The 23,495-nt window shown below is 39.2% G+C and overlaps 2 protein-coding genes across 2 annotated transcripts; one reads left to right on the forward strand and one right to left on the reverse strand.

Moving 5' to 3' along the window:
- Nucleotides 1–9,180: 9,180 nt before the first annotated feature.
- LOC141647916 (protein SMAX1-LIKE 3) lies at nucleotides 9,181–12,783 on the reverse strand. Its single transcript, XM_074456287.1, has 3 exons — nucleotides 11,279–12,783; nucleotides 10,688–10,955; nucleotides 9,181–10,549 (listed from the first exon to the last, which is right to left on the reverse strand). Exons 1-3 carry the CDS (start codon nucleotides 12,514–12,516, stop codon nucleotides 9,413–9,415), a joined length of 2,643 nt encoding a protein of 880 aa, XP_074312388.1. The 5' UTR covers nucleotides 12,517–12,783; the 3' UTR covers nucleotides 9,181–9,412.
- An 8,640-nt stretch (nucleotides 12,784–21,423) lies between these two features.
- On the forward strand, nucleotides 21,424–21,837 carry LOC141649584 (uncharacterized). Its single transcript, XM_074458269.1, has one exon. It carries the CDS (start codon nucleotides 21,424–21,426, stop codon nucleotides 21,835–21,837), a length of 414 nt encoding a protein of 137 aa, XP_074314370.1.
- Nucleotides 21,838–23,495: the final 1,658 nt, after the last annotated feature.

The raw sequence follows: 23,495 nt of genomic DNA on the forward strand, positions 1-23,495 counted from the left end.
CGATCAGGTAGGGACCTTCCCAGGTTGGGGCCAATTTGCCTACGTTTTTCTCCTTTGTATTTTGATTTTTTTTTCTGAGGACGAGGTCTCCTATCTTGAATACTCTGGCTTTAACAGTCTTTTTGTAGCTTTTGGCCACTGTTTGCTGATAGGCTGTCATTCTAATGCTGGCTGCATCTCTCAGTTCTTCTGTTAAGTCCAGGCTATCCTCCATTAGAGGTGTATTGCTTGTTATTGTATTCAGGCTGCATCTGGCTGATGGGATGTCGACTTCTGCTGGGATTACTGCTTCACACCCATAGACCAAGGAGTAGGGGGTTTGGCCTGTGGATGTTTTAGGCGTGGTCCGGTCAGCCCAGAGGACCAAAGGGAGTTCTTCAGCCCATCTACCTTTCCTTTTTTCTAGCTTCTTCTTCAGTCAACTGATTATTACTTTGTTGCTGGATTCTGCCTGGCCATTGGCATTTGGATAACCTGGTGTGGAGGTCACCAGGTTTATATTCCATTGAGCACAGAAAGCTGCCGTTCTTTTTCCCACGAGTTGCGTACCATTGTCACATACTATTTCTGAGGGTATGCCATATCTGTATATGATGTTACGTTTGATGAATGCTATGACATCCTTCTCTTTGACTTGCCGGTATGAATCAGCCTTTATCCATTTGGAGAAGTAGTCAGTCATTGCTAGCATGAAAACTTTTTGCCCGGGTGCTTGAGGTAGTTTTCCTACTATATCCATGCCCCATTTTATAAATGGCCAGGGAGCGGATATGGAATGTAGCTCCTCAGATGGTTGGTGGATATATGGTCCATGAATTTGGCAGGCTTCGCATTTAGAACTGAATTCCAAGCAATCGGCCCTCAGGGTAGGCCAGAAGTACCCTGTTCTGAGTACTTTGCTTGCCAGGCTCCTGCCACCTTTATGATTGCCACAGTATCCTCCATGTATTTCTGATAGTATATGTTCAGTTTCCTGTGGTTCCAGGCATCTGAGGTATGGTCCTGCCTGCGATTTCTTAAAAAGCACATTGTTAATAATAGTATATGAAGCAGCTTTGATTTTAAGTGCTCTGGCATCTTTTTTATTCAGGGGAAGGATTCCCTGTTGGAGCCAATCATAGTAAGATTTTGTCGATGAATTGGCGACATATATTGGGAAAGTTTCATCTTGTTTATTTATTGCAGGTTCTAATAAATGTATGATAGGGATTTTTCAAAATCAGGGGGGTTGAAATTGGATCCTAGGCCGGCTAGGGCATCGGCCTGGGTATTCAAGTCCCTAGGTATTTGATCAATATTAAAATTACGAAATTTGCTTTTTTAAATTTTGGACAACTTCTAAATAGAGCATCATTTTTGAGTCTTTTGCAGTATAGACTCCATTTACTTGGTTTGAAATAAGGAGGGAATCAGTACGTACCTTTAAGTTTTGTACACCAAAGTCAATACATACCTTAAATCCAGCTATTAGGGCTTCATATTCAGCCTCATTGTTGGTAGCTTCAAATGCACAACTTATAGCATGTACTATATTATCCCCCTGTGGCGATTTTAGTACTACGCCTAGGCCGGTACCCCTCATGTTGGATGCACCGTCGACAAACAGGGTCCATTCTAGGTCTGTCTGGTCATTGGTCAGTCTGTTTACTTCTTTTATCATGTCGGGTTCTAGGGCTGGACTAAAATCAGCCACAAAGTCTGCTAGTGCATGTGACTTAATTGCTGTCCTGGGTTCAAAGGTTATATTGTAGGTACTTAGTTGGACTGACCACTTGCACATTCGTCCGGATAGTTCTGATTTCCCAAGTACAGACTTAATAGGAAGATTGGTTCTGACTATTATAGTGTGACTTTCGAAGTATGGTCTTAATTTGGTACAACTCATAATTAAAGCTAAAACATATTTTTCAAGTAGGCCATACCTGATCTCTGCATCTACTAGACTTTTACTTACGTAATAGACATGGTGTTGCTGTCTGTCCATTTCTTTGACCAGAACTGCGCTGACAGCAGTCTCAGTGACTGACAGGTATACTGCCAGGGCATCGTCTTTGACTGGTTTTACCAGCAAGGGTGGAGAGGATAGGTATGCTTTCAAATCTTCAAAGGCAGCTTGGTGATCAGGGGTCCACTTGAAGTCTTTATTCTTCCTGAGCAGGTTCGAAAATGATTTGCACCTCTCTGATGACCTTGAAATGAACCTATTCAGGGCTGCTATTCTTCCTGTCAGCTTTTGTATGTCTTTGACCGTTTTTGGTGGTTCTAGCTCCAGGATGGCTTTGATCTGTTCAGGGCTGGCTTCTATTCCTCTTTTTGTCACCATATGGCCCAAGAATTTGCCTGCTGAGACTCCGAAATGACATTTTTGTGGATTTAGCTTCATGTTGAATTTCTCCAGTATTTGGAATGCTACTTCCAGGTCTTTGACGTGGTATTCTGCCTTTTTTTACTTGACTACCATGTCATCAATGTAGACTTCCATGGTGTCTTCAATTTGATCTTTGAATATCATGTTGACTAATCTTTGATAGGTTGCACCTGCATTTTTAAATCCAAAGGGTATGGCAGTATAACAATATACTCCTCTTTCAGTAATGAAGGTTGTGCTTTCCTGATCCGCAGGGTGCATCTTTATTTGGTTGAATCCACTGGAAGCATCCATGAATGTTAACATCTCGTGGCCTGCAGTGGCGTCTACCATTGCATCAATATGTGGCAGGGGAAATGGATCTTTTGGGCAAGCCTTGTTTAGGTCGGTGTAGTCCACACAGACTCTTCACTTGCCATTCTTCTTTTGGACAACTACTACATTTGCAAGCCAATCAGGGTACATAACTTCCCTGATCATTCCCATGTCCAATAGCTTGTCGACTTCTTGATTGATAATTTCATTTCTCTCTGCAGCAAATTTTCTCCTCTTTTGATGTACATGCTTAAACGATTTGTCAATATTTAATTTATGAGTTATAATATCAGCATCTATACCAGTCATATCAAAATGTGACCAGGCAAAACAAGACATTTTAGTTTTGAGGAAGCTGACCAGATTGGACCTGACTGAGTCAGGTGCGTCGCATCCTACAAGTACCTTCCTGTCAGGGAATTCTGGGTCCAGAATGACCTCTCCTGTTTCCATTTGTGATTGGCCAATATATTCTTTCCTGATAGGGGACTTTAGTTGCTATGCGAGGGACTTACCTGACTTTGAAGGTTTCAAAGCCTGGGTGTAACATTCCTGGGCTGCTTTCTGTTCTCCTCTTATGGTGGTTATCCCCCATTTAGTTGGTATTTTCACGCATTGATGATATGTTGATGGGATTGCTTTGACGTTGTGGATCCAAGGTCTGCCCAGTGTTCTGTTGTACGAGGATAGGCAATCCATTACCCCGAATCTTTCATAGGAAGCTACACCTTCCACATAGGTTGGTAGGCTAATTTCTCCTAGGGTGTTCTTTGTTTCTCCGCTGAATCCGACCAGGACACTGGATTTCCTGATGATTTTTTCTTCATCTATTTTCATGGCTTTAAGGACGTCGAGCATCACTAAGTTGATTGAACTGCCTCCGTCTATCAGGATTCTTGATACCTTAGCCATGCCAATTTACATGGTAATTACTAGGCTATCATGGTGTAAGTCTGGTACTCCCTGCAAGTCTGAGTCATCAAAAGTAACGGCAGGTAATAATTTAGATCTAGAAGGGGGTTGAAGTTTAGACTCCCTGGCGATTGTTTTAGCAGCCGAGCTGGTTAAGCCACAAATTTCTGAGCCTCCGTTTATGAACTTGACTTCATAGATGGGGGGGAGGAGGAGGAGGATCTCTGCTGTTTCCTGGATCTCTCTTGCCCGGTCCTTCATCTTTGTTCTTGGGCTGCTGGATTAAGTCTTTCAAATAGCCCTTCTTTAGGAAGTAAGCCACTTGTTTCCTGAGTTGAATGCATTCTTCTATGGTGTGTCCGATATTCTGGTGAAAGTCACACCATCTTGTTGGATCTTTCCTGGGGTTGGCAGATTTCTTGGGCCATCTAACCGTGTCTCCCAGGCTTTCCAAGCGTTTGATCAATCCTGCAGTATTTATAGAAAAGTTATATTCAGGAATAGTTGGTAAGCTAGAAAGGTTACCTTTGTGTTCCTGTGCCATGTTGACTTCAGATCGTTCAGGTCTGGAATAGGGTGGTGATCTGGGGTTGCTTCCTTTCTGGTAGGAGCTCTTCCTGTTAGTGTGTCCATAGCTTTGCTTTCCTCCGGATGAGTTTGTTCTGAAGTTGAGATCTTCTTCCAATCTGACATGCTCTAAGGCGATGGATTGAACAGTGGCAGAGGTTGGACATGCTTTTTTGGTTAGGTCTGCGTAGATGTCACTGTCAAGCAGAACTCCTTGCCAGAAAGCTTCTACCGCTGTTTCTTCGTCGCATCTGGGAATGACCACCTTTTCTTTGACAAATCTGGCCAGGAATTCTTTGAGGGATTCTTTAGGAAGCTGTTTTACCCTGAACAAGTTACTGGGTCTCTTAGCCATGTCTCTGTTGCTTGCAAATTGTTGATTGAAGGCATTGACCAGGTCTGCAAAGTTCTTGATACTTCCATTTGGGAGATTGATGAACCATTGCAACGCTGCTCCGGTCAGGGTAGTACCAAAGCCTTTACACATGCAAACCTGCCTGAGTTCACTGGGTATTGAGGCGGCTAACATCTTCTGTTTGAATATAGCAACGTGGTTTTGTGAATCAGAGGTCCCATCATAAGTTCTCATGGATGGGATGGTAAATTTCTTGGGGAGATCAATCTTTGCAATTTCATCTGTAAAGGGTGAGTCAGCGAAGCTATCAATTTCCACCTCAGCCACAGGGTCTGGCACCCCGGGTATATTTTCTATCTTGTTATGGAGTTTCTGGATTTCCTGAAGCATAGCCATCATTATTGCTGCTTCAGTCTTGTTTGTTTCGTTGTCAGGAATGATTTGTGGACCAGAGGAGGTATCCTTCTCCGGAGTTCCAAAACTGGAGAAATCAATTTGCTTGATGATGGATGAGAATGGGGTTCCTGGCTCGAATCTGTTTTTGGAGCCTAAAGCCTGACTTTCCAATTTCTTTCTCAGGTTAGACTCAGATTCCTTAAGCCTAGTGATCTCAGCCTCTGCTTGAGCCGCTTTTTCTTGAATTGTTTCCAATTCTTTGATCTTAGCCAAGGCAGCTGCCAATTGTTGTTCTGGGGTGAGTTCTGCCATTTTTATATGTGAGTATTAAATGGAAAATGATGAAGGAAATTTTTTTATTAGTGAACTAGATGCCCCACGGTGGGCGCCAATTGTTTTAGTACGAATTTCCCTGAAAGGATCTGGCCTGAAGATTTAGTAGTGTAGGTATCTAGTTCTAATATTTAAGGAAAAATGTACAGTGATGAATGAAATAAATTATATAAGAGCAATAATGTTTACGTTTCCTGGATAAGTTGAATGATAATAAAGAAAGTAAGAAAAAAGTGTAGTAAGAATAACAAGCTAATTATATATGCTTTTTTGTATATTGCTTTGTGTCCTTTACAAATGTTCCTCCACTATATATATACTCTTTCTATTCTAACGTTACAATTGATTTTACGCTCCCCCTGGTTGTTGAAATCGTCTCCTGATTAATATGGAATGTGCCCTATTAATCCAGTTGACTTATTCTAACTCAACAACTTCTCCTTTTTCTCTTCTTGCACGTTGTAGTTTATGGAAATTGCACGTTCTTGTAGTTAGACTTGGTCTTCCGTAAGAATAGAGCATGTGCATAATTGTCTTGTTGATTTGCTGATTAATCATCCTGCTGGAGATTCCCACCAGGCTAATCTACTATTTCTATCAGGCCTCTTGAGCAGCTTTCCTGTCAAATAATAACTGTAATTGTCCGGACTCTGGTTGCCCCAATCAACCTAATTAAGTCAGGCTAGACTGAAGTCAGACCAGGCTAAATTGGACCTAACAATGATGTTTGTTAAAATTATCAACTACAATAACAATCTTCGTTCCATGTGGCGTAATAGTTACCTCAATAATCAGTTTTCTGAGTGGAAGGTCCCTAATCACGCCTACGGATTCTTAAGTCCTAAGGCGTTCTCTGTTAACAGAATTTCATACGAAGAAAAAATCAATAGTATCGCTCATCTGTTAATGTCGTCCAAAAAACTATGGCTTGCCCCCTACAATGAGAATATGTATGTATAGTACGTGATTATTGTAATGAATCACGGTTCTATAAATTTATTATTAACATGCTTAAATGCGTGTAAATGAACTAACAGTTCAATGTCTCAAAATGAATAGGAAGCATTGGGTGCTATTGGCAATCCAAGTGGAAACAAAAACAGTGTACTGGATTGAATCTCGCGAAGGCAAATCCTCTGACAGTTGTGTAAAGATGATGACTGAGTAAGTTTACAACCTTCAATAATGTCATTTGTTATTGTATGACTTGAGCCATATATATGCAAATAATAATGGCATGTGTGTATATTTATGAATTAGTGTTTTTGAAGCAAAAAGAAGATTATGTCCACTTGGGAAATATGAAAGCAACACTGATCCCAATATTATCACGCCATTAGTAAGTGTATTCTTAATAATTACTCGTACCATTTAATTAATGTTTATGCGAGAGGTTGATTATCTTATTCAGCTGATTTGTGTGTGATTTATATAATAATGACATGTGTGTATATTTATGAATTAGTGTTTTTGAAGCAAAAAGAAGATTATGTCCACTTGGAAAATATGAAAGCAACACTGATCCCAATATTATCACGCCATTAGTAAGTGTATTCTTAATAATTACTCGTATCATTTAATTAATGTTTATGCGAGAGGTTGATTATCTAATTCAGCTGATTTGTGTGTGATTTATATAATAGTCTCCTAAAGCACCAGACGACAAATAATGCGCCTTTTACGTTTGTCACTCCATGTGGAAGGTTATCGACGGAAAACTTTCTACTATTCCGATACAGGTTAGTGTGATTTAAAAACTATTTCAGATGTAAATTGAGTTCAATTCTGTATACTTCCATGTATTATATCTATTTTGATTATATATATTTTGAATTTTATTTTTCACTAATACTCAACAAAGCCCCAGAATATTCGTCAAAGGACATCAATCAGATGAGAAATATGTGGGCCAGTTATGTTGTTTCATTAGCGGAGTCTCAATAGTTTGCTCATGCTTTATGTACGCGCGTGTGTGTGTGTGTATATATGTAGAGCCATTGTGTATTGGCTTCTTTTGTTTTTTTTTGAGGAAGTTGTGTTTTGGCTTCTGATCATCCTGTTTGTACTTTTTTGAAACTGGGTTTAATTGATCACGGGGTGTAATATTTTGATGCAGGATTGAATTTTTGCAGTGCATAGCTGCTAGCTGGAATGCTATTTTCAAGAAAGCGGTGAAAAATAGCATTCAAAGAAATTTGCTACAAACGTTCTTTGGAAAAATGGCATTTTAGCAGCTGCTAGAACAAGCTAAAATCATTTTTTTTAAAAAAAAAAAAAATTAAAAACGAAAATGGTTAAAATCAACCCATTGCAAACAATTATTTGATAACAGTTTTATTTAGATAAATAACCGTTGACATCTTTTCCTTCCCCATTTAAACCCCAAAAATATAAGATGACGAACGATAACCGTTGTCGACTTCAAAACGTTAACAACGGTTTATTTAAGAAGAACCGTTGTCAAAGTTTCATCAATTGATAAATATAACAACGGTTTATCACGCAATAAAACCGTTGTTAAATATTGACATTTAATTAAGTAAGATAACGAAATGAACCGTTATCGTAGATAGTATTTAACAACGGCGGTTTTAGAACCACTAAAACCGTTGTCAATAGTAAACTAGGACAACGGGTTTGAAACCGTTATTAATATCTAATAACGGTTTCTTAAATTTATACGCGTTGCCATAAACATAATTAACAACAGTTTTATAACGGTTCTTGAGTAGTGATAACGGTATTATAGATCCGTTATTGATGTTATATAACGGTCATACAACCGTGGTATATATTTAACAACAGTCGTTGTAATAACGGTTCCGTGTTTCTATTTAATAACGGTAATTGCATTAATTGACCGTTATTGGATGTCTTATTTGGCGTAGTGCAACAACATCATTACCTCAATTCTGGCCACTCCCCTCCCTTCTACTTGGAAACCCGACATCCTCACCACCTCCCTTGCCCCCAAAAACAAATTCTCGATTGGTTCTGCTTATTCCTCTTTGTTTGAGCAGGCAATCTGGCCTCCTTCTTTCACACCTAACCTGTTGTGGTTGTGGAACCTTTCCACTCTTCCGAAAATCAAAGTCTTCCTCTAGCTTGTATGGTGGGACAAGCTGCCTCACAATCTCACCTTATTTAAGAGAACAGTTCTACCCTCTTCTTTCTGCTCCCTTTGCCTAAGCCTCTCACTCGAGGAATCTACTATTCACCTCCTTTGTGACTGTAGCCTCACTACCCGTGTCTGGACGCACTTCAAAGTTGACACCTCCTTCTTTTCCCTAGATCTCCAACCTTGGATTCAAGAGAATTGTACTTCTCCAAATCCTTCTTGGCCCACTCTCTTTACCTTTATTCTGTGGCGTCTATGGACAAAGCGGTGTGATATCATTTTCACGAGTTCTGCGCCCAGCCCGTGCCATCGCCTCTGTGACTCCATTTCCACCCATGTCTCGTCGTGGGTGGCTGCCAACAACTACAACCTGCTACCCCTCATGTGTGCCCTCTCCGCTGCCTGTTACTACCAAGGAAAGAGGAAGGAGCCAATTACCAAATGACAAGTGGAATAAATTGAGTGTGAATGATAAAATTGTTCATCAAGTTCATTCTTAAAATAGAAAGGACAACAACTCACTGAGACACCCCAATATGAAAAAGGGCAACAAATGATCGGAACAGAGGCAGTATAATTTTATGCACCTTTCTTCCAAAAAAAAAAAAACAATGACTACGTCAACTGTTATTTAATTTTAAACTGCAATGGACACTCAATTGCTTTCGCTTCACACACAATGAATGAAGTAGCTTCTGTCATAAGTAACCTTGACCTAGCATGAACTAGATTGACATCTAATGGCAAACGGGAAGTACAAATTCAAATCAGTCTCACAAGTACAACCATGCATTTACCAGGCTACAAAGTTAAAGGTAATATAACAAGAACAAAATTTACAAACTATATATTAACATACAGTGATCGATTACATTACTTGCATGAAAATAACATGTCACAACTCATAACTTACTTGTTAAGCCTCTATGTAACATGACATACACTTTAATTAACTCAAAAACCTAATAAATTCCCCTACATCAACCTAAACCCAAGGTATACCCAATATTAAAATTTAAAAAAAAAACGAAAAAAAAAAACATATTGTCTACATCACTTGATCAATCTTGAAGAAGACTTGCTTATCAACTGATTCTAGAATGCTAAAATCAGCAACATAATCCTGACTTCCATAATCATAATCTGCTGAAATATTCAAATCCAACGGTCCAAAAGATGTACACTCCTCCAAATCATCAACTTCACTGTTATTACCCTTGTGTTTAACTGGAGGAGAGCATGCCCTAGACCCTGAGCTGAAAGTATCACAGCTGAATATAACTATGGCATCTTCAAGACTAACAATTTCGCCATCCGAAACCTGAATTTTACCAGTTTCAATCGCTCTCTTCATACCCTTTAGAGAGAATTGATCAACTTGATCAATATCTTCCACAAACAACACTCTATGAGGGTTTTCCCTTACTAAATCTGCAAACCTCTCTAAGTAGCCTCGACCCGATTCATCTCTAACTCTTTTGTTGGTGAATTCGTCATTTGAATCCGCTCTTGTTGATGAAAAACTGCTCAAACCAATGGACTTGAAGCTTTTATATGACCCGAAAATGATCTTGGCTAATTCTCTGCCAACTTTTTGTTTTCCTTCATCATCCATACCCAAGAAAAACAACCAAGTTTCATGCTTTTCGACCTCCTTCTCCTTGTAATTTGACTTGCATTTTCGAGGCGTAATCCCTGACCTTATTCCTAAAATAGTCATTGCAATTTCAGGGATAATGTCCTTTTGCCATGGGACTTTACCCTCCAAAGCCGAGCAAAGTGCTTCCAAATTTTCAGGGGTGTTTTCTTTGAAACTCAACTTGTTTGGGTTCTCAAAGATGCCCTCTGTGGCTTCGCTCGAAGAGGTTGAATTGGGTATGGAGTTGGGATTCGATAAAAGCTCGGGTTTAGGAGGTTCATTCTCAAACAAGTCATGTTTTGGGGTGTTGGATGACAGAAATTGGTGCTCTTTTGAGCTCCATTTGGGTTCAAACATGAGTGGCCAACTTGGGATTTTTTCGCGTAAATGTGGGTTGTTGTTTTCATATGAAGAAATTGAGGTTGATGATGAAGGAGAACATGATGAGAAATTTATTGTTTTTTCACCAAAGTTTGTTGCTTTGTGTGTTGAACTGCATATTGTGTTCCATTTCCTGCAAAGCTCCTTGATTTCCACTGAATCATTCTGTTACGAAAATAAATAAATAATAATTAATAATGTATATGACGGTTTGGTGATACAAAAGTAAACTCCATACATAAATGTGTGCATCAAATTAATAAACTTGTATAAAATCGTCTCATATAAGTTTTTAGGACTAACCTGATCATTGTTAACGGGGCTAGATTCTCGACTCTCGTCCTTGTACTTTTGGAGCCAAGATGGTAGACTAGAGCTAGTGGAAGTAGTAGGAGTTGTGGTAGTAGATTCATTGTTGCGAATACTACCGGCTATGCTTCTCGCTTCTTGACGACAATGAGCCGAACAATCAGGGCAACAAGTGAGCTGCATGTCCACCTTATTTTCGTCTTGTGGCCCCCGACTATTTCCATTTCCTGATCCCATACTTTTACTTTGCTCTTGCAAAGAACTAAACAAAGCATAAAAAAAACACTAATTAGATATGACAACAACATTGTTAACTAATGCATGCCATGTATTCATTCAAACAAATCAAAATTATCTAGTAGTGATGATGATAATCCGCCTAGAGCCCAAAATAAAGCAAAATGATTCACTAAACTTCATTTCACGTACTTTTGTGTTTGTTTTTAGTGTAAAGGAAGCCACAAGAGCGAATATGATGCTGACGAGGTTTGAACCGAGATATATACCAGCTAAGCTAGCTGACTATTAGCTCGCACTTTTGTGATGATGAAGTTGCAATTAATCGATAATAAAAATGATGAATACCTATCGAGTTTGAGAGTGAGGTCCAAGCTAGCAGCAGGAATAGTGAGAGGATGAAGATCCAAAAGATTTTCCAAAGAAGGATTTCCTGATTTACACTTAATATAACTACTAAAAGTAGCAACACCCATAAGCCATAACCTTCCAAATTCAACATTACCAAAAACTAATCTCCTTAATCCCATCACTAAATGTTCCACAGGACAATAATAATGTCTCCTTTGTTCTCCATAATAAGCCCAATACTCAGCCACCCACCTTAAATCACCCAAGTACAAAACTACCCCTCTCCCTACACACCCTTTTAGAAAGCACCTTACCTCTCCTAGCTTCAAATCTATCTCTTCTCTTGACATATTCTTCATGGATAACAAAGGACAATTTAGGAATTGTACATATCTTAACTCTAGTGGGACATCTCCTCTCTCAACTCTTTCCTTAACACCTCTAACAACATCTTCACAACTTTCTAAACACTCTCCTACTAGGACAACACTACTCTTCTCCCTTCTCTTCACCCATGAGTCCACCACACCCGACACGTCTTCGCGTCTTGATTGGCTTATTGGCTTGCTAAATGCTAGCTCAAATTGCCCTAATGATGGTATTATTTGAGTTTGATAATTTTGAACTGAACGAAATATCATCGGATTCACTACATTTTCCTTTTTTATACTCGAAATATTATTAGTATTATTATTATTAGTAGTAGTAGTATGAGTGGAGGCCTCTAAGGAGGAAAGTGCATGGTCAACATTTGACTTAACGTGAGTGCTAGAAAAACCAGCCTCCCTCATAACCCTACTAACACTAGGGTCATCAAGGATTGATATAACAAGTTGTTCAGTCTCAATCTTAAGAGCTAAGATTGGCTGTTGTTGGGTTTCAATCGACCCACGCCGTTGATGAGCCTGGGCTCGCTTAAACGCGGCCATGAGCGCATTGGCGAGGGCCGGGTAGTGAGAGTGTGGACCCAAGATGGGTGCAGGTGAGGTTGTTGGGAGACGGTTTAAGGCCACATTGAAACAAAGTTCAAGTGCCTTACATTGTAAAGGGTGGGAATTGGATTTAAGGCACGCGGCTCTTAGAAGACCCGCGGGTGACGCTAGCATCACACTTGCTACGTGGATTGGGGTCACTTGTGCATGCCCTCTTCGTCTAGCTAGGTTGATTGCTTGTTTTACTATTGTAGTTGCCTCAGGGGTTAGTGATTGTTGTATGTTACACCCCCCACTTCGCATTTTTTTGTATTTGTGTACGCTGGTTGATGACTATGTTCGAGTATTAGTCGAATGTTTGAAAGTGGGTAAGAAGAAGAATGTTGTAGAGGGTTTAAGGAATGTAGAGTGGTGTGTGTATATATTAGGAGAGTTGTGCCTTACTTGTGGGAAGAGCAAAAATGTTAGATTTTGTGTGGGATTGGAAAGTGGAATGCATGTGAAGCAAAGGTAAGTTGTTTATACTCTCCTTTTTGCCTTCTTATTATTTGGGAAAGGTAGATGGATGATTGAGAGACGATGGTGTCTTTAAACTTTATAGCTCACTATAAATTAAGTTTGATTAAGGCACTAACATTAACTAACAATCAAATTTGATGGCCTACTCTCATTTTAATACACTCTTTATCTAAAGCAATATTTTGAATCTTACTGCCCTTATTGTAAGTGGGAGAATATCTTTATGGTGTGGGGTTTTGTTACTAGTTAAAAGTTGTGAGTAATGTTAAAAGCCATGTATCATATAGTATTTGTTTGCTTTTCAAGAATGCAACTATTTCATTCTTGTTCAAGATACTGACAATTTTTTTGATGGAGCTGGTAGAAGCTGATCTGATCCGAAATTAAATTGACAATCGATGGAAATTTTATTTAATTAACCTCAGTCTTACTTGAAACGATATGAACCAACCTGTGTTTTGAAATTGACTCAACCTTATAAATGACCTGATAATTAACAAGCTAGTTTAATAATGATGCTAATAAGAACAAATGGATGGATATTTTACATTGTCTTCACTTAAAACTAGAATAACTAAACCTAAATTGTTTTAACATTAAAGTTTCTTTCCAAAATAAAAAACATAAGATAGAATATCGATTAATAACATGACCTAAAACGGTTTTGGCCGCACTTATCACCCGATGATGTCACTACCCAACAAAGACTTGACATGAATCGTACCCGAATTGACCCAAACCCGTTATTTACCCAACGCAATTCAAACCCAATATGACTCAATCCGCTTAGTCTTACCATCGGACAATAACCGACTAAGTGACCCGATTGCCAACTTGTTCAAGGCATCCATAATGAGTGATATGATGGGACTAATTTTATTGATGAGAGCATTTTGATTACCACATAATGGTTTTGGTTAGAATGAGTAGAGCTCTTTATTTGGTGGATTTGGATAATGAGGTAGGCGCTAGGCAAACCTTATTGTAGGAACAAACTATGGATTTGTCTTATGTATCACCCATTCACCAACTCCGTAAGGGTAATTCACACAAGATTTAATAATTGCCTTACCCCGATTAATTGTTTGTTACTCTCTTTATCCCGATTAATTGTTTATCATAACTCGATTAAGGAACTCTTAACTGCACACATAAAATATAAACAAATAATTGGAATTTACTCAAAACAAAAACAATGCTAATGAAGCAGCATTACTATTTAGTATTTACTAGTATATACCGTAATAATAGTAGTACTATACAAGAAACTTCAAAATTGTAGCAAGAAATGAAAGGTAAAAAAGAGAATAAAGAGAAGTGGCAGTAATAAGCCAAAGGCAGAAGAAAAGAGGGAAAGTATATTTGGAAGTGATATGATAATGATGAAGATGATCAAAACTGAGATAAGAAAAGTGGAAAGTTAAAGAGGAAAGCCGATGAAATTAAAAGAATCAAAGAGAAAGGAAAGGTGGGGAACTTCCCCAATTACGAGGTCGTTTAAAGGAGATTGGACTCTCTGTCTCCTTTGAAACATTTGGGGACTGTCTTTGGTTAATCCATTAACTTAATGCTTTTATTCAGGCAATTGGTCTCCCTTGTGACGGGTTACCATTTGTGGCGGATATTTTGTGAGATAAAATGGTAACAAAATTGGTTAGTGGAGAAAGGGGACCACATGAATAGTGTTGCAGAGAGAGAAAAAGTGGATACTTTGTGAGGTAAAATGGTATCCGCCACTCAAGAGTGACGGATAGGTGCCGTCATAAACAAGAATTTGTGTTATTCAGGATCATTTCATAATTAGCGGATTAGTTATAATGAATTGTAAAACCACATTATAAATGGTAGGTTTTTAATACAAGGTTTGATTAATAATTTTAATTACTAGAATCAGTTTAAGTGTTTGGTAATATATTGAGATCAACATTATTAGTTTTCATTGTAAAATGATGTAAATTTTTCTATTTTAAAAGGGTTTTTGTCAAAAGTTACCTTATATTTAGGAGTATTTGTAAAAAGACTACATTATATTAATTTTTTTTTTCAACTACCTTTGTTTTCTTTATTTTTGGTCAGACAAATTTGCTTAGTTTTTCGGCTTTAAACTATCTCATACGACTCTTTAATGTTTAAATCATGCCTAGATCAGATTTTGGGAAGTCATGTTGTACTTGCACTTAATTTAGTCGATGCTCATAGTTATTATTGAAATGTGAAAACATAAATCTTGTTAAGCTAAAGTTATATTGTGGTTTTTATGCGGTTGATCATTGTTGTTTGATCTTAACAGAGTCATGTAAGATAGGTTAATGTCGCTAAATCGATCAAATCTCGTCATATCGTGAGCTTAGGTAGTTTTTGACCAAGAAAAGAGAAAACAAAGGTAGTTTAAAACAAGAAAAATAATATAAGGTAGTTTTTTTTTTTTACAAATACCCCTAAATATAAGGTAATTTTTGACAAAAAAAAAAACCCCACTTTAAAATATGCTAACTAATATAGTAGAGGTATAAATACCATGTTGTAGAATATCACACACTAACACTCATATTGTGATTGATCAAATATACTAAAAGCATTGAATGTACTAAAAATCCATAATATATTGTTTACCAAACACCCTCATATATTTATAATAAAGTAAATATTCTTAAAACAACTTGTTACATCTCATAATCACCTCTCTTTTTTAACATTATTTTAACGGTACTAAGATGTCGCAAATAAGAATTTATGATGAAAAAATAAAAATATGCATCATTTTATAGTAAAATAAACTTAATTTATTCGGTTTTTTCCCATGGTACCCTCGAACTTTGGCAGATTACACATGGTACCCCTTAAATTAACTTTTTACATATGGTACCCATTAATTTAACATTTTTGTTCCCAAAATGCCATTACTGCGTTTGCCGTCATAACGCCGTCAGTAATACACTTATTTAGCTATTATGATGCCTTTTTTATTATTATTTTTGTTATCTAATCTCACTCATCCCCTAATGTCACTCATCCCCCACTGCCACAACACCATCACTACCACCATACTCCGACGATCACCACTCGTCGCCGACACCGGAGCTCCGGCAGAGGTTGTGCGCGTGTCCCTGTATTCCGTCCTGCACCATATGAGCCACCATCATCCAAATAACTAGTCTAATCTTAATCTTTCCCCCAATTCATTCAAAGTTATAAACATACTAAACCTAAATAAATCAGTCAATCGATTATTGGTCCCATGATTATAACTTGAACCACTTCCTCACCCACAAACATACTGGTTCTCCTCGCAAGCAGTCAAGTATGACACCACAATTCGCAGCAAATCAGGCCGTCATCTGACCTAAAATCAAACATCGGGCGACCACGACGGCAGCCTACCCTCTCATCACCTTCGTCTCACAAGCAGCAGCACCGACATGGTGCCGAATCCGATACCAGCGAGCACCACGAGCTGGCCTCTTCATCTTTATGTGACTTCTTCTTCTTCTTTATAACATTATTACTTATTTACTGTTTGATTTTTTATTTTATTTTGCATCAATCTAGCTGAATCTTTTGTTATATTTTTTTGTGGGTATTTAACTTAATTATTTATTTTGAATTGGGTATTTGTGATTTTGTTGAAATGCTCCCAAGAATTATAGTTTTGGAATTCATTTCTTTTGGTAGTGTGCGAAACTTGTTTTATTAATTACGGAGTAGTATGTTTTTTGCAACGATTTCAGTTTGTGTTGTGTTGTGAGGTGAAGTTGTTTTGCAATTGGGGAAAATGGGGTCTCGCAACAGTATGTGTGATTGAGATTGAATTGGTGGTGGTGGGATTGGATGGTGTCTTTGGCCGTGGTGGCTGTGGGGTCGTGCGTGGTGGTGTGGTGGTGGTGGTAGAGGGGATGAGTAAGATTAGGCTTGAAGGTGAGTGAGATTAGAAGTTGTGTAAAGTAAGAGGTATAGTGTTTAAGAGATGTAAACTAACGGTGTTATAACGGAAAGTCTGGTAAGGGTATTTTGGGAAAGAAAAAGGTAACACAGGGGTACCATATGTAGAAATGTAAATTAAGGGGTACCATGTGTAATCTGCCAAAGTTCGAGGGTACCATGGGAAATTTCCGTAATTTATTTGTAAAACTTATCATGCAAATACTTGAGGCAATCGCAATGATAAAAGTTTTATACCGCTTTTTTAGTGTCACATAATCACTCATAAAACTTTGTTCTTATTTCTCTTCAATGGTTAAAGTTTTTTATAAGTATAAAACCGATTCTCTATTTTAAAAACCAGTTTTCATATAGCGAACTCCTTATTTTGTATATTAATGAATACGGAGTTCCGTATAGGGATATAACTTCTTATTTTTATACCATTGTTATTGCCCTAAATAACTTTGTGGTACCGCATAGAACAAATATGTTAGAGGTTGTTTAGTTCACCATGGGAAGATGAAATTCCTAGGAAATTAAGTTTATGTGAATTTGTAATTCATGTGAATTGTAAAAATGTTGTTTGGTTGTCATGTGGAAAGTGAATTCATGTGGGAAGTTGCATTTACCAGGGGGGCTAGGTAAGCAACTTCCTACATTATGGAGGAATTGAAGTTCCTTGGGAAGTTCTAATTCCCATGAAATGGGCAACCAAATAACATCACATTTAAACAATTCATGGGAAGTTCTACTTCCCATGATTTAAGAGAGCAACCAAACAACCTCTTAGATGATGACTCTAAGCTTTATCAAATATGATAAAAAAATCTTTGTTGTATCATACTCTGTCTCAATCATTTGTTTATCTTTTATTAAAATCTCTTTTATTAAATAATAAAAAAAAGACAAATAAATGATTGAATGTAAGGAGTATAATAACGGTATTAATCCGATCGACTGATGAATCTTAGAACCTACCATAGGAAACGCTCGAAACGGTAGCAATTCAAATAACAAAAAAAAAAGGATATTCTACGGTGTACCCCTGAGTTTTTGAGTTTTTTAAGTTGTACCCCTGTTTTTTTGAAATTCTATGTTATACCCCTAAACTCTATATTATAGTCTATAACATGACCTTATTAATTGTCTTTGTTAACGTAATTCGTTAGTTGATCGATTATTTCACTCATTCATGCACCGATCACTCCTTAACACGTCCGCGTACTTATTAGCTCATCCAATTATCCACTAACTCGCTTAATAATCAACTAACATTTCAAAAAATGTACAAAACTTTGATTTCGTTTTTTTTCTTCTTTAAATAGATATTAAAGGTAATTTGTAATTGGTTAAAGTTAGTTTGTCATTATTATCATAAAAGAAGATGATATGATGTTAATCGATGAGATTTGAGGTTAAAGAACGATTGTTTGAGAGATAACGAGTGAAGAGAGAGTTGAAAGAGGTCATTATACGGATGAAGTAAAGAGTTCAGGGGTACACCGTGGAATATAAAAAAAAAACAGGGATACAACATGGAAAACGCAAAAACTCAAGGGTATACCATAGAATTTCCCAAAAAAAAATAATAATAATAAAAGGCATTAGTTTAAGGTTGTTTTTGTATTGATTAGGCAAAAAGAGATCGGAAGGAATAAAGTGATTAAAGGGAATTTTATGGATCATAAAACAAGAAATTTGAACGCAGCTTTGCACTTCATCAAGAAACATTCTTCCATCGGAATTAGGAGATGTTTTTATTTGAGATCTTTGAACTCGTACCAAGACCGTTTAGAAACTTCAGTTTCAAGATCAATTCCTTCTTTTTAAACATCTTTAGTTTTCCACTTTATTTTAATTTGTTTTGTATTCTAAAGTTACCTATGCTAGAAGATCTCATACTACATTAAGAATCTATATCTACTTTGAGTTACAAAATATTAGAGATTAACTACGGTATACTGTACTTAACTTCGGTAAAATTAAGTTATAAATAAGTAGTGGTTATTTGGGCTAAAATCTGCATATTGACCTAATAGAGTAAGCCCACATAATACATATTAAGGAGTTGGGTCGTGGATGTAGAATAAAATAAGGGAAGCCCAAGTATGGAGAGGATCCGTCTAGGAGTCGTGTGGAAGCAGAGTGGCCCATTGACAAGAGAATCCGCGTTAAGGAAGGCTCTCAGGGAGAAGTCAGAGAGAATGGAGGGAGACGACTCGTTATGGAAAGAGTCGTTATGGAAGTAATATTCCTTTCCATTAACGCAGTAGGATACATCTAGGGTTCCTACCATATAAATAGCCAAGGAAGCAAACAAGAAAGACATTCAAGATCTCACGCAACACATTGTGCTAGCTAGATTTACATAGCGTCTCCATTGTACTCATTCTCTCATTACAAGCTAGTGCAATACTTGACAGGGTACCGTCCCTCCCGCGGTTGTTCCCACATTGGGTTTTCTGCGTCACCAAATCTTACGTGTCACATTTAATTGTTTCCTTTATTTCCTAATTTTGCATTAACATAAACGATTAATCAACATCCAACGAATAAGACCACATTGACCTAGTAAAACCTGAATACGGTAAAAATCACCTAAACAGTTTGGCGCCCACCGTGGGGCATTGTGGTCGTCAATCGTTGATAATTCAGACGCATAATGGATAAGCAAGTATCAGCAACTGTGTCGGGGAGTAGTCAACCGTTATTACCACCAAACCCTGTTCAGAATCCGGCATCGACGGCACCAACTCAGGCTCCTGGGAACACTTCAAGAACCACACCTGTGGCAAAAACCTCTTTATCTCCCAAATCCCCTGCTGCCACAGTTCAACCCAGATCGGACAAAAGTACAACAAGCTCAGGCCTCACCCCACCACCCAGTCCCACACAAATCTTGCTCGCTGGCGTGGAGAACCTTCAGAGGGTCATGGAAAATATGCGAGAAGACCAGAGGAAAGCTGAAGCTGAAGCAAGAAAAAGAGACAGGGAACTATGGGCGCAAATAGACATTCTGAAGCAGTAGTCCGTCACACCAGCAAGCACGGAGGGAGAAGGTCGGGCTCCGGTAGTAGATCTAACACAGGGGGCATCAGGCAGTAGGAATCAGCTTCAACAAATACCAGCCGAGCTGGTGACAAGATTGGATCTGACAGCAGTAGCATCATAAGAAAGAATAACCTTGCGAGGACTGGGATACCTCAAGCCAGATAGCTGGCAGCCAGCCAGCCATGTGGAAGCACAGTCAGGAAACCTCCCAGTTGGTAACTTCATGGTAACTAATCAGACACCTGGTGCAGGATCCGCAGGCAGCCCGCAGATAAACTGGCATCAGGGAACACTCGTGACTTCAACCCCATTAGCTGCCACGGCACATCAGAACCTTCAAGAGTTTGGGCCTGGAAGCAGTACACAGAATCAGAAGGTAGCGGACAGACTAACTCCAGACTCAGGAAGCCTAACCTACCAGAAATACTTGGAGCTAAGGGAGATGCTGAGCAGGGTCCCAGGATTACCACCCCCACTTGAAAAGGCGGCACCCGAAAGTTATGTTGACTCACCATTTGTGGACGCCATATCCGTTATTGCTATGCCAAAGGGATTCACAAATCCAAACATGCCTCTCTTCGATGGCACGACAGATCCCTTTGACCACATGAGCCAGTTCAAGCAAAAGATGATGACAGTAACGATTGTAGGACAAGTAAAGGAAGCCTGCATGTGCAAAGGATTTGGATCCACATTGTCGGGCCAGCATTCCGATGGTTCGTAAGCTTGCCCAACAGGTCGATCTCCACGTTTGCCGACCTCGTAAATGCGTTCACCCAGTAGTTCGCAAGCAGCCGGAAGCCACAGAAGCATGCAGGAGACTTATATAGAATTGTTCAGGGAGCAGGGGAAACCATTGGACAATACAACACTAGATTCAACAATGAGAAGGTGGCAGTACTGGAGTGTGATGTCTCGACAGCAGTAGAAGCCTTCAGGAGGGGCCTTCATTATGACTCCGACCTGTACAAGCAGCTAACTATGCACCCTTGCCATAACTTTGAAGCAGTGCGAGAAAAGGCAGCAGCGGCAATCAGATTGGAGGAAGATATCCTAGCCAGAGCCAGTCTGCCCAATACACCAAGCATATCTAGCACCTCAGCCATGGAAAAATCAGGAAGAAAGCAGTCTACCAACAAAAGGGATGAAAGGTATATGCCATATGGAAGGGGAGTTAACAGAGTCGACAACAGAGAAGAGAATCAGCAACTCCCCACTCTGGCAGAAAATGGGTTCACCACTGGCATCAGAGGAATTCTGAAAGCGCTCATATATATGGGGGATAGAGTAAGGTAGCCTAGGCCACCAGTAGAAGGGCAAGCATGGAGAAAAGATAGCAAGAAGAAGTGTGAATTCCATCGCGACATTGGGCGTAACACTGAATATTTCTACACACTACGTAGGGAGATCAAGCACCTGTACGAGCAGGAAGAACTGAGACACCTATTACCACGTGGTGGCAAGCAGCAAGATAAGGTAGGATCCACAAAGTCTGCAGCTCCACCTGCATGCACCAAGATAATAAACGTGATAACATGCGGCTCAGATCTGAGTGGGTTGACATATTCAGCAGCCAAAAGGCGTGCTACTGAGACTTAGGGAGATAGGCCAGCAACTTCCTGCAGAATTTCTCACAGTGATCTACCTGCTGTTGCTTTTGATGAAGGAGATATACGTGATGAACGAGAACATCATGATGCACTCATTATCACTCTCTCAATGGCTAACTGCACAGTCAGAAAGGTCCTGGTAGATACTGGCAGCTCGGTCAACTTGATCATGTTAAAAATCATAGAAAACATGGGGTTTAGTGAGAAAGATATGCAGAAGAAAACCATCCCGTTAGTAGGACTCAGTGGAGAGACAGCCAATTCATTGGGCGAGATAGTGATCCCAACCTATGTGGGAGGAGTCAACAAACAAGTCAGGTACCTAGTCATAGATGGACCCTCTACCTACAACGTCATTCTGGGAAGACCATGGCTGCATCTGATGAAGGAAGTCCCCTCAACATATCATCAATGCATAAAATTCCCCACACCATGGAGGGTAAAAACAATACGAGGAGACCAGGAGGAAGCCACAGGCTGCTACAAGAAAGCACTGAAGTGCACTGCCAACCCTCCAACATAGCAATTACAGAAGCAACATGTCCAGGACGAATACATTGAGCCTTCAGCTGAGGAGCTAGATCAGATCAACCTGGACAAGGTGCACCCAGAGAGGACCGTGCTAATTGGAGCTGGATGCACAGGAAACCTGAGGCAGCACCTGATCGAATTCTTGCAGACTAATATGGATTACTTTCCATGGTCACATGACGACATGATAGGGATAGATCCGTCCATCATAACACATAAACTCAGCGTGGACCCAAAGTGTAAACCTATCTAGCAGAGACGAAGAAAGTTCGCAGTTGAGAGAAATAAGGTGATCAATCAGGAAGTAGACAGCCTTCTGGCAGCAAACAAGATAAGAGAGGTGAGATATCCAGAGTGGCTATCAAATGTAGTGGTGGTACCTAAAAAGAGTGGAAAATGGAGAGTATGTGTGGACTTCACTAACCTTAACAAGGCATGTCCTAAAGACCCATTCCCGCTACCTCACATTAATGCAATGGTGGATGCGACAGCTGGACATGAAATATTGACATTCCTGGACGCCTGGAGTGGTTACAACCAAATAAAGATGGATCCTGCAGATCAAGATAAGATAACATTCATGTCTGAAAGAGGAATATATTGTTACAATGTCATGCCATTCGGCCTAAAGAATGCAGGCTCCACATATCAAAGGCTGGTCAACCACATGTTCAAAGAGCAGATAGGAAGAACCATAGAGGTATATATTGATGATATGGTGGTAAAATCAGAAAAAGCTACAGATCACATGCAACACCTAGCAGAAACATTCAACACCCTTAGAGAATACAAAATGAAGCTAAATCCGTCCAAATGAACCTTTGGAGTATCCTTTGGCAAATTCTTAGGCTACATTGTAACCCAGAGAGGGATATAAGCCAGCATCGAGCAGATTAAGGCTATGTTACAGCTGGAGTCACCTGAAAAGCCAAAGGACGTGCAGAGACTGGCTGGCAAGGTAGCAGCTTTAAGCAGATTCATCTCGAGGTCCTCGGAAAAATGCAGACTATTCTATGACATACTAAGAAAGAGCCAGAAGTTCGAGTGGACTGCAGACCACGAGCAGGCATTGAAGGAGCTGAAACACTACCTCAGCAATCCACCGTTACTATCAAAGCCGGAGCCAGGAGAACCACTGTTCCTTTATTTAGCTGTCACAGAGGTAGCAGTAAGCTCCGTTCTAGTCAGAGAGCAGGATAAGGAGCAAAAGCCAGTCTATTACGTAAGTAAGTCCCTGCTGCCAGCAGAGACCAGGCACACATCTCTTGAAAAATTAGTATTAGCTCTGGTAGTTGCATCTTATAAGTTGCGCCCCTATTTTGAATCCCACACCATACATGTTGTGACCAACTACCCGCTGAAATACGTAATGAGGAAACCTGAGCTATCAAGCATAATGTCAAAATGGTCTGTGTTGAACCATATAGATATAAATGTTTATGTTTTGATGATGTCAAGAGTGCTTTATATTCTATATACTCGTTGCGTGTAATTATATGTTTAGTCTTTTAGATTGGACTTACTAATCGCAAGCATTAAAGAATTGTGATGGAAGTATACAAGAACATATTGTGATCAAGCCCTCAATCACGGATCAAGATATTACAAGATAGTGAAAGAGTTATTCAAGCGTCATGAGAAGATATAGCT

Source organism: Silene latifolia, chromosome 3, assembly GCF_048544455.1.
Source record: "Silene latifolia isolate original U9 population chromosome 3, ASM4854445v1, whole genome shotgun sequence".
NCBI classification, from domain to species: domain Eukaryota; kingdom Viridiplantae; phylum Streptophyta; class Magnoliopsida; order Caryophyllales; family Caryophyllaceae; genus Silene; species Silene latifolia.

Coding starts and splice junctions, on each gene's coding strand:
- LOC141649584 (XM_074458269.1), top strand. CDS start 21,424: ATGGCTAACTGCACAGTCAGAAAGGTCCTGGTAGATACTGGCAGCTCG.
- LOC141647916 (XM_074456287.1), bottom strand. CDS start 12,516: ATGCGAAGTGGGGGGTGTAACATACAACAATCACTAACCCCTGAGGCA. Junction 10,956..11,278: donor CTCACTCTCAAACTCGATAG/GTATTCATCATT, acceptor TGCTTTGTTTAG/TTCTTTGCAAGAGCAAAGTA. Junction 10,550..10,687: donor GCCCCGTTAACAATGATCAG/GTTAGTCCTAAA, acceptor TTTTCGTAACAG/AATGATTCAGTGGAAATCAA.